General features: G+C 32.8%; 2 protein-coding genes across 4 annotated transcripts in view; both read left to right on the forward strand.

Annotated features, from left to right (window-relative positions):
- The first annotated feature begins 3,567 nt into the window (after positions 1 to 3,567).
- Positions 3,568 to 5,286, forward strand: CXE17 (carboxyesterase 17). Of its 2 annotated transcripts, XM_022032266.2 has the most exons (2): positions 3,568 to 4,293; positions 4,410 to 5,286. In XM_022032266.2, exons 1-2 carry the CDS (start codon positions 4,278 to 4,280, stop codon positions 5,201 to 5,203), a joined length of 810 nt encoding a protein of 269 aa, XP_021887958.1. In that variant the 5' UTR covers positions 3,568 to 4,277; the 3' UTR covers positions 5,204 to 5,286. The 2 variants fall into 2 exon arrangements, with proteins under 2 accessions (XP_021887958.1, XP_088066650.1); XM_088210524.1 differs by having other exon boundaries at positions 3,568 to 5,286.
- Positions 5,287 to 7,856: 2,570 nt separating this feature from the next.
- SWEETIE (HEAT repeat-containing protein) overlaps positions 7,857 to 15,932 on the forward strand; it is a 58,577-nt gene continuing 50,501 nt past the window's right edge. The window contains exons 1-7 of one of the 2 annotated variants that reach the window (XM_088210538.1): positions 7,857 to 8,312; positions 9,083 to 9,290; positions 12,658 to 12,764; positions 14,087 to 14,323; positions 14,428 to 14,517; positions 14,615 to 14,702; positions 15,450 to 15,514. In XM_088210538.1, the coding sequence (XP_088066664.1) occupies positions 8,148 to 8,312; positions 9,083 to 9,290; positions 12,658 to 12,764; positions 14,087 to 14,323; positions 14,428 to 14,517; positions 14,615 to 14,702; positions 15,450 to 15,514 (960 nt within the window). In that variant the 5' untranslated portion in view covers positions 7,857 to 8,147. The remainder of the gene's footprint in view (positions 8,313 to 9,082; positions 9,291 to 12,657; positions 12,765 to 14,086; positions 14,324 to 14,427; positions 14,518 to 14,614; positions 14,703 to 15,449; positions 15,515 to 15,932) is intronic. The other variant, XM_088210533.1, reaches the window with a different exon arrangement.

Genomic DNA, 15,932 nt, shown 5'->3' on the forward strand with positions numbered 1-15,932 from the left:
GGGCGGGAGAGGGTCGGGTGGACGTGGGCTGGGCCGACCGGGAGAGGAGTTATATCCTTGTCCAATAATTTAAACCCAGCGAAGCGCTATTATGTTGATTAATTTATTAATTAATATATATATATTTAATTAAGATACAATATAATTAATTAGGTCGGTAACAATGCAAATAACTATATTATTTAAATAGTCTTCGATCAGTTTTTAATTCTAATTTTTTTGAACCAAACTTATAGAAAAGCCAAACATTTTAAAAAAAATTTAATAGTATATATTTAATTTTAAAAATATTATGTATATTATATTAGTATATATAGTTATTGGATTAATTAATGTTTTATATATTATATTTAATTATACATGATAACTAACGTGTTATCTGCATTAATATATTTATACTACCCAAAAAATTAGATTAAAAATATATTTAATTTTTTAATTTTAATTTATATTATGAGTATTTTATGTTTCTTTAGATAATTTAAAACTATTAAAATACTTTTTAAAAAAATTATAATTTATTCTCGTATTAAAATATCATCTTATATAAATTATTTATCTATCAAAATGCCATTATTACTAAATACAGATAAGTTAATTGAAGTAAAACGAGAGATATGTAACTTATGTATAATTGAAATTGATAATTTAGATCGAGTTGTTTATAAATTATTACTTTTGTATTGTGTTGTGTATATGTAGCAAATTCTTATTTCATGGGTGGAAAATGATAGCATCAACTCGAGAAGATATTGACAACCTGCACAAAAAAATAGTTAATGCACTACTGACTATTGCTTGGGATGATCGATTTTTTTTAAGAGAATAAAGAAGTTGCAAATTTTATGGTTTCGTTTAGAGGAAGGTTGGGATATAGACAAATTACTAACATGTCGGACTAACTGAGTTTTTATAAACGTGGATGCTCGTGTGACCACATCGTTGCTATACGAACATCAAACTAATGAGATTATCGCGGTCGTTATGAATTAAAACAACATAGATAAAATTTAAAAATATACGACTTATTTTTGTTCTACCATAATTTTGTCTTGGTACAATTAAAATCAAAGGGTAAAAAAAGAATGTATCTTTAAATTTTCACATACAAAAAAATGTGTCTTTAAGTTTTCACAATCTTTCATATTCTCTAATCGAGCCGAGCTTGAAAAAGCCCAGCCCGAATCGCTTTTCCCGAAACGGGGCCGTTTTGGGAAAAGTAAACTAAGGCCTTCCCCAAAATGCAACTGTTCTGAGGGGCAGTCCGTGACGACGACGACGACGACGAGTGCTAACGGGTGATGACGAACATGAAGCGTGGCGTACGGGTTTCTTCGTCAAAGGAATCTGTAATAGGCAGAGGCTCTGATACAGTGACAGTCGTTAGGTTAAGCGGGGATGATGACGATGGTGACTCTATGCAGAGAGAAAATACGAAGCTGATGGACTGCGTGATAGAGCGCGGAGAACATCGTAAAGTGACGAGGACTGTAGAGGGAGAGGCGTTTGGTGGAGTTGCTCGGCTATAAAAACGAGTGAAAATGCATAAGAGACACATGGCTTTTAGAGAGAGGAAAAAATGGTTTTTGGGAAGTAATAAAGAAAGAAGAAGAGACACAGCTTGAAGGGGTTTCCTCTGGTGCTCTATTTTTTGTTGTTGTTGGCTTTCATGCACGTGTAAGAGTGAAGAAGGGAGGGTTAACAAAAAGAAAAAAGAGAGAAACAGAGAGTAGAATGCAGAAAAAGGAGGAAGAAAGTTGAACCCGAAAGGGGAGGGGCAATTTTCTGGCGATGCTTCAATTGTGGTATTAGATTTCTTTTCCTTTATTTGCTTTAGTTTCTCAGTTTGATTCTCTACAAATCGGGACATTATTGGGACTTATTCAATATTGAATTATTTTCCTGATTACATCATGATATTCTGAAATATAAGCCGTCTTTATGTGTGAAAATATAAAACTTATTATAACCATCGACATTTCTAATCAACTGATCCATTTACCGAGAAGAACACTCGTGATTTCATGATAATGAAAACGCCGTTTTTGAAATGGAAGTGCTATTTGGCAATTCTAGTCTGGCACAAGAACATACCATCTTTACAGAAGTATTTTGATATAATGTGAATGTATTAATATACGTATATGTACGTACATATGTGTGTATCATTGGTCCCTCACTATAGTTGCATAATAGTGATAAAAGATGGTCAAAAAAGGAGAAGGAGAAATATAAAGAAAGGAATATTTTGAAGAATAAAGAAGCCGTGTGCAAATCCAGAATCCTTGAAATAGACTTTCCTGTTCTTCTCTTTCTTTTGTCCTTTTGTCCTTTTTTTTTTTTTTTTGGGAGATGGTTTTTGCTGCTAATCTTTAAATGGTAAATGTTTCAAGGGTTGAAATTCTTTTCACCGGACTAGAAAGTTTCTTAGGGTTGAAGTGACTAAATTCCATTAACCCCACACAGATATATATATATATATATGTATATATTGCTGTGTAAAATGTTCCAATAGCTTCTGGAGGGGTCGGCCATGGATAAAGTTCTTACCCTTTTAGACCCATCAACAAAAAAATCTGTATTTACTGTGGAATGTTGGACTACTTTTCGTAGATTTTACTATTTTTACAACGAGATGTTCTCTAAATTAGGTTGCTACAAACTATTTTTTTAATTAGATCATTGAGTTCATTATTTTGATTAAGCTTTTACGCAAAAAATACTACATATATAACAATAAAGTTGAATTGTAAAACATAAAGAATATAATTCTTGTCACCTGGAAGCTAATACCTGTGCAGGGATGACAAACAGGTTAATGCAGTTGGCCTAGATGAATTTAGGTTAACAAAAGTTAGACTGAGAATACGTTGAGCAGTAAAACAAAAGTAACAAAGATAAGATAATCTAAATGGATTATTTACCATGATAGGAAAACAAGTTAAAACCAGGAGTTACTAGCAAAAGAGGAAAGAATTAAAGTGAAGTAAAAAGATGGACGGCAAGGGCAGGCAAATATTTCTCAAGCACAAAAGAATATAAACTGAACAAAATCTTTGGGAATTCACCTTTCAGTATGCCACATGATTGATTTTTCTTCCTCAGTTTATTTGCTTTAATTATATATATATATATATATATATATATATATATATATATATATTTCATTTGTTTGTTTCCAGAGAAAATTTGAAATGTCTTTCTCTAAAAGAACAAAAGTACTCTTCATGGGATTCATTCCGAGTGCTATCAAGTTTATCACAAAAAGCAATTACTAAAAATCATCTGCATTTAAGCCGGACATGGAAGTTATCTAAAATCAGTGTCTCTAAATAAAAAAGAAAGAATATATATATATAGATACGTATAACTAAAATTAGAAAGAAAAGGAAAACATGGGCAAAAAGCAGAGGAGATAGGTTTATAATAGAAACAGATAATAAAGAAGCAACTACGTATCTACTATCTTAACCCTATCCACCAAGGTGATCTTCCTAATGGGAAGAAAAATCTTTAATATTCTCTTTGTTTCGGGGAACATATATCTATATGTCTATGGCATGGTTAAAAGAAAAGATAACGTGAACAATTATATTTTAAGGATTCACAAGCTAGGAAAAGGTCAACTCATAATGGACTTTTAATATTCTTCAGTATTTCTTCAAGAGATTTTCCCTGTTTATTCTTTCAGAACTATATATATATATATATACATATATGTATATAACATTAAGTTCACAGTGTGGACTTTTCATGTTTAGCATTATCAGCCAAGTTGATCTACAGGAGCCTCAACCTCAAAATTTGGGAAGAAAAAGAAAAAGAAAAAGAAAAGTTCATTTTCTAATGGCGCACATAAATTTGCTCAACTTTATCGAATTCTGCGGCAAATTTCAGATAAGGGTTATTGAACAGTTTAATGTGATATACTACAGTATACTAGCTTCCAACTTTCCTGAATAATATATATATATATATATATATATATATTCAGTTCCCACTTGTCAAGTAGCTTCCTTGTATTTCTAATTGCATCTTTTTTTTCGGCCTATATATACACTTTCACTCCATATAATAAGCATATCCCTCAAGGCATAGTGGACAAAACCCTAAACTTACATTAACATTCGACTTCTTTTCTTGTATGAGAAGCAGAAGATCAATGACGACCATTTTTGTCGATCCAAGGCTTAATCTCCAACAAAGTAACAAGATTAACAATCACCAAAACGGAGTTATTGTTGAAGAAATTGAAGGTCTTATCAGAGTTTACAACGATGGACACGTTGAGAGGTCTCCAATTGTCTCTAACGTTCCTTGCACGGCTACATTAAATCATTCTAATGTGACAGCAAGAGATGTTTTTATTGACAAATTCACCAATTTATGGGCGCGTATTTATGTCCCAGATTGCGGAGCCGACAAGCAGCTGATGCCTCTGCTTGTTTATTTTCATGGAGGAGGATTTTGTGTTGGCTCCGCGGCTTGGAGTTGTTACCATGAGTTCTTAGCCAATCTAGCTTCGAAAGCTCGCTGCGTAATCATGTCAATAAACTATCGTTTAGCCCCCGAACATCGGCTTCCTGCTGCCTACGATGATGGTTTCAATGCCCTTATGTGGTTAAAACACCAAGCTCTAAATCATGTCTCTAGTGAAAAATTTTGGTTAAGTAAATGCAATTTCTCTAGCTTATTTTTAGCCGGAGATAGTGCTGGTGCCAATATAGCCTATAACGTAACCATGAAGCTAGGATCCACACATGATATAATCAAACCTTATTATCTCAAGGGCATAATACTGATCCAGCCTTTCTTTGGAGGAGAAACCAGGATGGGATCTGAAAAACACAGCATTCAACCTGTGAATTCAGCTCTTACCTTGTCGACCTCCGACACGTACTGGCGGCTTTCGTTGCCACTAGTGGCTAACCGAGACCATCCGTGGTGTAACCCTCGAGCAAATGGTGTAGCCAAACTGCGTGAATTAAGACTTCCATCGACAATGGTGTGCATATCAGAGATGGATATCCTAAAGGACAGGAATTTAGATTTCTGCAGCTTGTTGATTGGTGCTGGTAAAAGGGTTCAGACGGTGGTGCATAAAGGAGTTGGCCATGCATTTCAGGTTCTCCATAATTCTCAGTTCTCTCAACTTAGGATCCAGGAAATGATGTCTCATCTCAATGCTTTCATCAACCAATAAATGATAATAGGGGATTAATAATGTAATTTGTTCATGTAACTTCATTTTTACATACAAATAAATATATTATATTTGATTTGGAATGCGTATGCATAGTTATATTGTGCTCTCACAAACTATACAATTAAGTAACTAATATTTTTCTTGATTGGATGATCATTCCAGTAGGAACATGCGTTTCCTCATACCATTCTTATGAATTTGTGCTATGACTGATTCTGTATGGTCTAGTTCATAAAGTATTATAAACCAGAAACAAGATATGTTATTTAATATACATATATTGTAAAATATGGATATACAGAATTACTTGATGACCTCATGTTAAAAGATATATAGTATCTAGCTAGATTTGCTTTTGACTGAAGCAATATCGAGATGTATATATATACACACACACACATATACACCTGTCACTTTTTTCTTTGATCAGATATATGTATATATCTTAACCCAAAAAAATATATATATGTGTATATATGTTACTTGGTCGCTCTTAACTTAGAAGCACAGTTCACAGATATACCAGAGGCCAGAGGGTGGTCCATTCAGAGCATATTGGTCCCAAAAAAAATGAATAATTAGAGTATCCCTTTGGTCTTTTGAGCATCTACGAAAAAGGAATGTATCTTTTGATGCAGCAGAATAGTTTATACAGTGAATTTTTATTATTTTCTGATGAGTTATGTATATTTTTTTAATGAATTTATAAAAATAGTTAATTTTTTCCAATATTATAATGGTATAAACAGTCAAAACAATAAATCTTATCAACCCAAACTTTTCTTTTGACAGAAAGCACGAAAGAACATATATATAATATATATATATATATATATATTGTTAAGATTTATATTCTAACTTTTATATTGAGTAGAAATAAGAAATTAATGTTTTTTTTTTAATCTTACGAGTTCTTTTGTAACGACATAAAATTTAATTTGTAGTCATTTTTACTATTTGAACTTCTCGAACTACTGAAAAAATGATACATTTTTCGCTCACAATATTGTCAAACAAATTTTATCTATTTATATCAACGTTTTTAGTTAAATTATAGAAGTTAGATCGGTAAGGCAAAAGCAGATATCAATAAATTATTAGTCTCTTCATGTAACTAGCTTGTCGCCAAATAAAAAAGATAGATGAAGGGATAAGTGCAAAATTTCAAATGAATTTCCTCTTTAGTTATTGTGCGTTATTTAAGAAAGAGAATAGTAATAAGGATTAATAACGAAATTGGAGTTCTTAAATTTAGTTTACTTTATAAAAACAACATAAAATAATAGATAAAGGGATGACTTTGTAAGAGAAGTAGAAAGAGCTTCGGGAGATTTTCAAGTTATTTTTTAACTTTAAAATAAAAAATAATAGAGACAATTATAAAAAAAAATTAATTAAAGAATTAAGACTTGAAACGATAGAAAGATAATAATTTCGGGATTGTGATAGAAATTCATATAATGAATAAATTTTATGAATAGACAACATATAGGTGAGATAATAAAACTTAATAATTAAAGTAATATATCAATTCGGGTAAAATAAATATGAATGTTAATTCAGTTGTTCAATTTTTTTTTATATAAAAAAAGGCTACTGGTTTTGAAGAGAATTGAGAATAAAAGCAAACGAGAAGAAAGAAAAATGAGTTCTAAATTTTATTTATAGACAACATGTACTTACAATCTCTTTAGATTTTTTGAGGCATTGATTTTCAAATCAAGTTGTAAACGTATGCATATTTTATACCAAATATCTAAGATGCTTTATGACTTACTGGAGGCGATGTTATAGATGTTTATTGTTCATCTTTCTTTAGGTCATTACTCTAAGACAATTTGTTCAACGTTCACGTATTAGTAAATTTTATACACTATTAAAATTAAGTTTTGTTTTTCGCGTACCTTTTACATGTGGACATGGGATTAAGAGAAAAATGAGTTCATTTTTTTTTAAACTAAGCGATGCAATCAATTTAAAATAATATAGAGAATTTTTGAACTACAATATAATAAAAAATACTTTTAAAATTGCATTTTATTATGTGACCAAAATTTAAGAACTAACACGTTAGTTTTTCATAAAAAAAGACAATAAAATGTAAAAAAATATATAAATTATAATAAAAATATAATATATAGTTGATAAAATCAACAGAAAATAAATTAAACAATAATTTTTAAATATTTAATTTTTTTTATATATTTTAAATATAAATTATTGGTGAATGTATATTGGCTATTAATAATAAACTATAAAATAACAAAAAAAAAACAAAATTTTTAACATAGTTGAAAGTGGTGTAAAATAAAATATTGTAGTTTGTAAATTTGATATAGTAGTAATTTTTAAATTAGAATGTTTTCTATTTAATTTTTAAAAATAAATAATTTTTGTATAACATAATAAATTTCATTGACTTAATTCTGTTTTTTTGTTTTGAATAAAACTTAGGTTAAATGGTATTTTTAAATTATTATAATTACGTAAAAAATTAAATAATAATTATATATTATTTTTTTTTTAAAAATATAATACATTTATTAAAATTTAATATAATTTATTCAGGGCAACTTTATTACATTATTGAATTAAATTTTCAATACATTAACTATTCAAGGTGATATAAAATTTTAATATGACAAAAATTCAAGTGAAAAATGCAAAAGCGAAAAATAAAATAAAAAAGAAGGCTTCGCAACGGCAAGGCCAGTCTGCGGCCCCAAGGAAGCCGTTGGTGCTTTCCGATCTCAGAAATCGAGATCCATAATCTCGCCTGTTTGGACTCCATGTTTCTCTTAAAACCTAGTTTCAGTTCTTTGGTTTCTTGTTTGATCTTCAAAATCTGTCTCCACTGAACTCGTTTTCTATGTTAATTTCCTCGACATTTTCTTCTTCTTCGTCTCTTCTCCCGTTTAGTTTGTTCCATTCTTCAGTTTAAATGGCAAGGAACTACGTGAGAGAGAATGTGCCGTTATCGCGGTTCGGCGTTTTGGTTGCGCAATTGGAGTCGATAGTCGCCTCCGCATCGCAGCAATCCCCCGATCCTCTTCTCTGCTTCGATCTCCTATCCGATCTTATTTCCGCCATTGATGAAGAGCCCAAGGTCGACACTCACTTACTCACAAATCTCCATTTCTATTTATTTTCTTTCATCTGAAACGTTCAATTCCGTTTTGGTGGTTTAGTTTAGTTGTTTTTTGTTTGGCTTGATAAGAATTGATTAGTTATATATTTTTCAAACTAGTGATGCTTTAACTCGGTGCCGCCTTTACAACTTTGGTTTAGCGGTCGAATTATGTTATGCTATCATGATTTCCTTAACAAGTAGCTTGTTTCTGGAGGGTGTGTTCTTGTGCTTCCTGATGGAAGCTTACACACATATTCTTAGACAGTACAGTTTTGCTTCATTTGATTCAGCGCTGCTTCTGAAAGTTGAGATTGGATGATATGTTACTGATTTGTTTCTTTAAAAAAGCTTTTTGATTATTTCTCTTGTCAGAGGAGAAACTTTTTTTGCTTTTCCTTAGTTTCCAATGGGTTGGTTTGGCTGGTTTTTACTTTCTCAGATATCATGCCTCTTCTATCATCTAGAAACTTTCTGGTGATACAGGAACCCCTTTTATGTGGTTCTCAAAGGAGAACCATTTGGCTTGGAGTTAGTTGATTGGACTTATGAAACTCATTAACAGCCTCCACAAATACTTTTTAACATTTGATCTGAAGTTAATAGAGTTTTAAAATTTATTATATTGTAGGAAGAAGCTTTCTCTTCTACTATTTATGCTCCAGGAGGGAATTATATTTTTCTTGGTTCTGTACATTTTTCCTTAGCAAGGGTAAGTTGTTGACAGTTGATCAAACTTTATATCTCAGGAATCTATTTTGTTGTGGCAAAGGAAATGTGAGGATGCCTTATATTCTCTAATTACTCTTGGTGCTCGGCGTCCTATACGTCATTTGGCCTCATTAGCAATGGCAAGGATAATATCAAAGGGAGATAGCATTTCCATTTACTCTAGAGTGAGCAGTCTCCAAGGGTTCCTTTCTGATGGAAAGCGGAGTGATCCTCAGAGAGTTGCCGGTTAGTCTTAAATTAGATACTTTTTCTCTAGATATTTAGATAATCTTTTCACAAGATATTTTTTTTCACATGCATGCATAGACACACACTCATTTAACTTAACCATAAATATTTTAATTTTATTGGTGTAAAAAATAATGGAAATACTGGATCTCTTGATGTTGGAATCATTTAGTCAAAGCTGGTTGTTACTAATTAGCATAATCAGCATGATTATGATGCTCTTTTTTCAATATCAAGACAACATGTAGGATCAATCAGTTGGATGTTCTTGTAGAAATTGTATTACGTTCTTATGAGTTGTAATGAGTTCTGTACATAGGCCTTCCCGTTACACTTGGATGATTCTAATAAAATTGAAACTCTTACTGCTTTTGAGAAAATTGTTGGTTGATCAAGTAAATGTTCATATGGTTGTCAAGGCCTTCGCGTTACACTTGGACGATGCTAATGAAATTGAAACTGTTGTTGCTGTTGAGAAATTGTTTGTTGATCAAAGAAATGGTCATATGGTTGTTAGGTGGGTAAGTGGTGGAGTGAATTTGTAAGAATAAACAAAAATAAGTCTTTTACGTGTTTTGAAAATATTGAAGAAAGGAAAGTTGTTATTTTTGACGTTTCCCTCTCAATTTTTTTATAGATTGAAAAAAACGAGATAGAGATACAAGAGGAGGGTTGGATTAGATTGTGTTCCTTGCTTGGAGCATATTGGGGCTGCCCCCCAAACTGGGAGATTTGAATTTCTACTTCTTTATGCGGTCTCTGAAGGAATAAGGAGCATTTGGTGCTTTCACGAGGGTCTATTCTCATGGCCTTATAGGTCCTTTTGTTGGAAATAAACTGTGAGGCTCATAAGCAATGATATCATTTGGTGGATAATTATTTGAAAAGGTTGGCATGCTTTGCCTCTGTTTGGAGCAGACCATGCAGTTTACTGAGGGAGATTCATTTATTTACACTACAAAGGGAATTTTTCTGTTTTTAGCCTGGAGGTTAGCTTATCTCCCAAATTGTAATTTCTTTTTCTACTTTTAACATACTTCTTTGCTTCAAAAAAATATTTCATGGAATTAGTGTTATTTAACCAAAGATGGTAAAATATAATGTTTTTAAGAACTTATTTGCACGACTGATACCTTAGAAAAAAGGGAAAATCATAGTGAACAGGTGTTATTTTTTTGCAAGAGAGCGGCTGAAACACTGAGTCACTTTTTGTGATAGCACATTTCTCTTTTCGGATTTGGTACATGTGGACTCTTGGGTGTTACTTGAGTAATAGCAGGGTAAGTGGCTGATGAAATTTGGGGTTGGCTAGGCATCCAAGGTGATAAACAATAAGAAGATCATATCGGTTATCTCCTTAGACCTTTTGGGTTATTTCGAAGGAGAGAAAAAAGAGAACTTTTGAGGGTACTTAATATTCTTCTTTTAATAGGTTTAACTACTTATTGTTCCAGACTCTTGTTTTTTGATTAGAGGTTATCCTTTAAATTTTGTCGAGAATTTAGGGGATCTCATTGATATTTTGAGGGTATCAAATATCTTTTAGTAGGCCCAAAGACTTATTGTTGTACACTTTTTTTTTTTGAAATAAAAGAAGAGAAGATGTATTAATGTGAAGTACTAAGGGAGCACCACTTGTTTACAAAAAATTTACATGTCAATTAGCATATCTACAATAGAATCTAGATTTTCAAAATATTTTATATTATGCTCTAAAACAGTAGAGATAAAATAATGAAACCATTTATCTTTGATGCTATTAAAATCTTGTTCAAGTCCCTCAAAAGCCCTGTTGTTAATCTCCTTCCAAATAACTCAGAAAATGGTAAGAGCGCTTTGTTACTACTCAGACCTTCCCATGCCAGAAGTACGGAATAAACAACAGGGCTTTTGAGGGACTTGAACAAAATTTTAATAGCATCAAAGATAAATGGTTTCATTATTTTGTCTCTACTGTTTTAGGGCATAATGTAAAATGTTTTGAAAATCTAGATTCTATTGTAAATATACTAATTGACATGTAATTTTTTTGTAAATAAGTGGTGCTCCCTTAGCACCTCACATTAATACATCTTCTCTTCTTTTATTTCAACCCCCTCAAAAGGCTTGTTGTTTATCTCCTTCCAAATAACCTAGAAAATGGTAAGAGAGATTAATTTAAGCGCTTTGTTACTACTCAGACCTTCCCATGCCAGAAGTACGGAATAAACAAAATCTGCCATTATCCAAGAGATCCCCAGAAGGCCGAGTATCATGCTCCAGAGTTTGTGAGATGTTTGACATTGCAAGAGTAGATGATTACATGATTTAAGAGATCTCTTACATAAGAAACACCTGTTGATAGTAGTATGCCATCTTTTCATCAAATTGTCTATTGTGAGGATTTTCCCTTTTCCAGCTTCTCAAGCAAAAAAAGCAATACTTGGGGGGGCACCCGATTTTCAAATGATTTTTGAAGGGAAAGAATATTTTTTATTAAACTTATGACCGATCAGAAAAGAGTAGAGAGAGCTGACACTGAAAATACCATTCTTTTTTAATTTTCAATGCAGTTTATCGTTTTGATTTTGCAGTTGTGTGTTTGCCAATAAGTGAAGTAAGGATTAGTAATCTTCTAGTTTTTGTTCCACACTTTTGTTTTTGGATTAAGGATTATCCTTTTAATTTTGTCGAGAATTTAGGGGATTTGGTTGAAATTTTGAATGATGTGTAAAGTTGTTTGTATTTGGATTGGATCTCCTTGCTCCTTGTTAATAAAACTCTCCTCTTTTTCTTTTAAAGACAAAAGTGATTGAAGAGACTTCTAATTCCCAATTTGACCCTGAATACCTGGAGAGCTCCATGGAGTTAGATTTTTTAATCATCTGCAATGTTGAGGTGGATACCCTTGCTAGTAAAGTTAGAGATTTGATGCCATGTTCAGGGAATTAATGTACCAAAAAATCAATGTCCTAGGCGCTTGAGGGAATTAGACTATGCTTTTGTACTTTTTGTTTGTCCTATCTTGTTTGGAGGATGTCTAGTCCTTCCCCGTTTTAATTTTCCCTGTGTTTCTGATAATATTTCTGTTTCTTTTAAAAAGACGTAGAAAATGCTGCATTAGTTTAGACATTTCAATTTCATGCAAATAGACTAAAGAGAACCTTTTTTGAAAATGTAGCATTTGATTCGATATTCTTTGGTTTCATATTTGGTGTGCATTTGAATGCTGCCAATTTGCTATCCATGTATAAGAGTTGTTGTTAGTGGGATGAAGAAATGAAAGTTGCTAAGGGGTAGCTTTACTGTTTTATCCTTATGCAGAACCTTGATTTTCTCCTTTTTTTTTTTTCCGGGTTTTGACTATTCAGTGCAATTTATGTAGGTGCTGCACAGTGCTTGGGGGAGTTATATCGTCACTTTGGTAGACGAATTACGTCTGGGTTGCTTGAGACAACAAACATTGCATCAAAACTTATGAAGTTCAATGAGGTATTTCATCTAACATGCACTTTTTTACATCTGTGTTTTTATGCCTGCTGTGGGAAGTGAAAACTTTAGCATTTTGAAGTCCTTTATTCCTCCGTGTGCAGCAAGAATTGTATCTTTCTTTTGAGAAAAAGAATAATATAGTATGATCAGGACATTAGGATGCCACCTGTATATAAAGGAAGCTGTACATGTTACCAAGAGAAAATAAAATGTGAATAAGGTTCTCTAATTTCTCTCCAGTACTAAGAGAGTAACCATTATACAAAACCACTCTTGTTGGTTTGAATTTTATTTTTCATTTGTCTGAATTTTATATAGTCGCCTCCTAACACCACTCTATTAAGTGCCACAAGATAATATGCGATTAAAAACATCTACAACGAGTTTAAGTGGGACAAGGGAGAGAAATCCTCCAGTATTGATCCTTTTTGCCCCCAAAACCAGGATATAGACTTACCATTCATTAACCCAACAAAGAACATAGAAGACAAACAACTTGAAATTCATCTCCTCTATCCAAACCAAAACCTTTCCTCATCATTTCCTTTTGCAAAAAATCAGAATTAACTCAATCATTAGCCTAACAGAACTGACTCCAAGACCTCCTTTGGATGACCCAGCAACAAAAACTCTAGGGTCTTCATCCATCTATTTTTTAGAATATCAAAACCCTTATCCATGTCTACCCCCTCAAATACTCTTCTATTTCTCTCCTTCGAAACAGGCTCCTCCTATTTTTAATAACTCGTTTATATAAAAAATAAAAATAAAAAGTTGCAGTCAAAGACTTTTTTTTGAAGAATTTTTATATAGAGCTTGAGGACTAGAGTCATCTTGATCGTTTGGATTTTTTCTAGTGGTGTTTGATGGCCTCATAGTCAGGAAAACAGCTTTCCCATACCTCAACTTGAAGTTGGTCCTTGGGAATAGGGAGTAAGGTCTCTTTCTTATTTCTTTGGACTTGGCAGTGTATATTAGTTGAAAAGAACTGTCTGAAGCAGCTTTCCCCTGTTCTTTTGTCCATCTCCGGGTCATTTAGAAAGAGAATAGTTGAAGGGTTGTGGGTCAGTATATTTCCCTCCCTAGATTTATGACATCGCATTCCTATTACGTAACCCATCAACATGTTCAAGTCCTAGCTTCACCTTGTCTCAAAAAAAAAAAAAAAAACGGTCACTGAACCCCTCTGTTATAAGGGTCTTTCCTGTCTTAGGAGGAGGATTTTGGTTGATCATTGATGCATTAACTTTCTGTATCAGTGGTTATATTCCTTCATTTCAGTTTTTGTTTTTAATTTTGATTCTTTATCTTGTGATTATCAGGAATTTGTGAGGCAACAAGCTCTTCTAATGCTCCAGAATGCTTTGGAGGGCTCTGGTGGTATGGCTGCAGCTCCTGCATATGCAGAGGCATTCCGTCTCATCACACGGTTTGCCATTGGAGACAAATCATTTATGGTTAGGATTGCTGCTGCACGGTGTCTGAAGGCTTTTGCAGACATTGGAGGACCTGGTCTTGGAGTTGGAGAACTTGATAACCTAGCTTCTTATTGTGTCAAGGCAGATTTGTTTTTCTAAAAGTCACTTTTGTACCATTTGGTTCAACTTTGAGATTCTTATATTATAATCATAAGCACTTATGTTTTATTTTTGCTGCTAACTAGGCCCTTGAGGATTCTGTATCATCTGTTCGAGATGCATTTGCTGAGGCTTTGGGCTCACTGCTTGCTCTTGGAATGAATCCTGAAGCACAAGTACAAGAATTTCTTTTTTACAATCTTTTTTTTTCTTCGGCTCTTGTTTTACGTTAACCTTTACAGCAATCTCAGAAACGTGATTTTCTCTTATTAGCTTAAACCAAGGGGAAAAGGCCCTTTTCCTCCAGCAAAGAAACTAGAAGGTGGACTAGAGAAGCATGTAGCTTTGCCCTTCACAAGAGGTAGCATCTTTTATAGCTTGATGGGTCTCCTCAGTTGGAGTTGGAGGCTCCTATTATTTTTTGAATTAAAAAAGAAAAGATTCTATTGAGAGAACGCCGGAGGGTAAATTATCCCCATAAAGAAACTAACTGCAAAATATCATGAGTTCATATTGTAATTTCACTTATCTTCTTCATTTACTGCTTGGTGCCAAAAATATTTTTCTGGACATGATAAGTTGAATATTTTCTTTTGCCAAACTATCTAGTTTTAATCTTGCTTGTCCTACATCAATCAGTGCTTGAGGTTTTCTTGAAAATTTTTTCATTGTCATGTTCTCTACGATATTTAATGTATGTGAATAAGGAACATACGAGCTCAGAAGTTGCACTCTTCTACTTATCTATCCTCTGTGCTCCTTCTCCCCAAAAAGAGTTGTCTCTTTGCCTTTTGGAATTCCTGAAAGTTAGTTGCATAAAAGTTATTTTTTCGTCTAGAAAATCTCATGGAACTTATGCATATGATGAAATTGGAAGAAATTTAAGATGAAATTGGAAGAAATGTAAATTTTGTAACACATGTATTGAAAATGTGAGCAGAAGAATACCCAACCATCTCCTAAGTTGGTAATTTTTCGAATCCACTTGGTTGTCATTCCTAACAAATATGAGAGAGACTACATGCCCTTTTCTGTGTGCTATATCTAGGATTATGTTCAGCATGCTGTTGGTACTTCCTTCTTCTCACGAATTGCTCTAATTTTGCAGCTATTGGATTTCGTTCTAAAGACATACGAAATGGATTAGCTTTGTCTTGGGTATTCTTTTTACAGGTAGATGCTTGAAAATTATTACTTCAAGCCCTTTATTGCCCCCCCTCATAGAACTCTATCATGTAATTGAGGAGCTTTATGATCTCTGTTAAGGGTGAATATTACGAGAAAACAGATGTGGGATGTTTTGGAATTGATGATTTGATGTGTTTTGGCAATGGCTTATATTCTTATGTGTTACTGGAGTTGCTTAGGATGATAAAATATTGTTTGTGGGGTATATTTTGCTATGATATATACAAGCTATGTAATTGCCAGATCTTGCCTTGTTCTCAGTTCTCTATGTTTTTTTGAATGTAAGTTCTCAGTTCTCTATTTTAAAACATCTATGGCTTGTAATGAACGCGTTTTGGCAATGGCTTATATTCTTATGTGTTACTGGAGTTGCTTAGGATGATAAAATATTGTTTGTGGGGTA

Source organism: Carica papaya, chromosome 1, assembly GCF_054855325.1.
Source record: "Carica papaya isolate Zhongbai chromosome 1, ASM5485532v1, whole genome shotgun sequence".
Lineage (NCBI taxonomy): Eukaryota > Viridiplantae > Streptophyta > Magnoliopsida > Brassicales > Caricaceae > Carica > Carica papaya.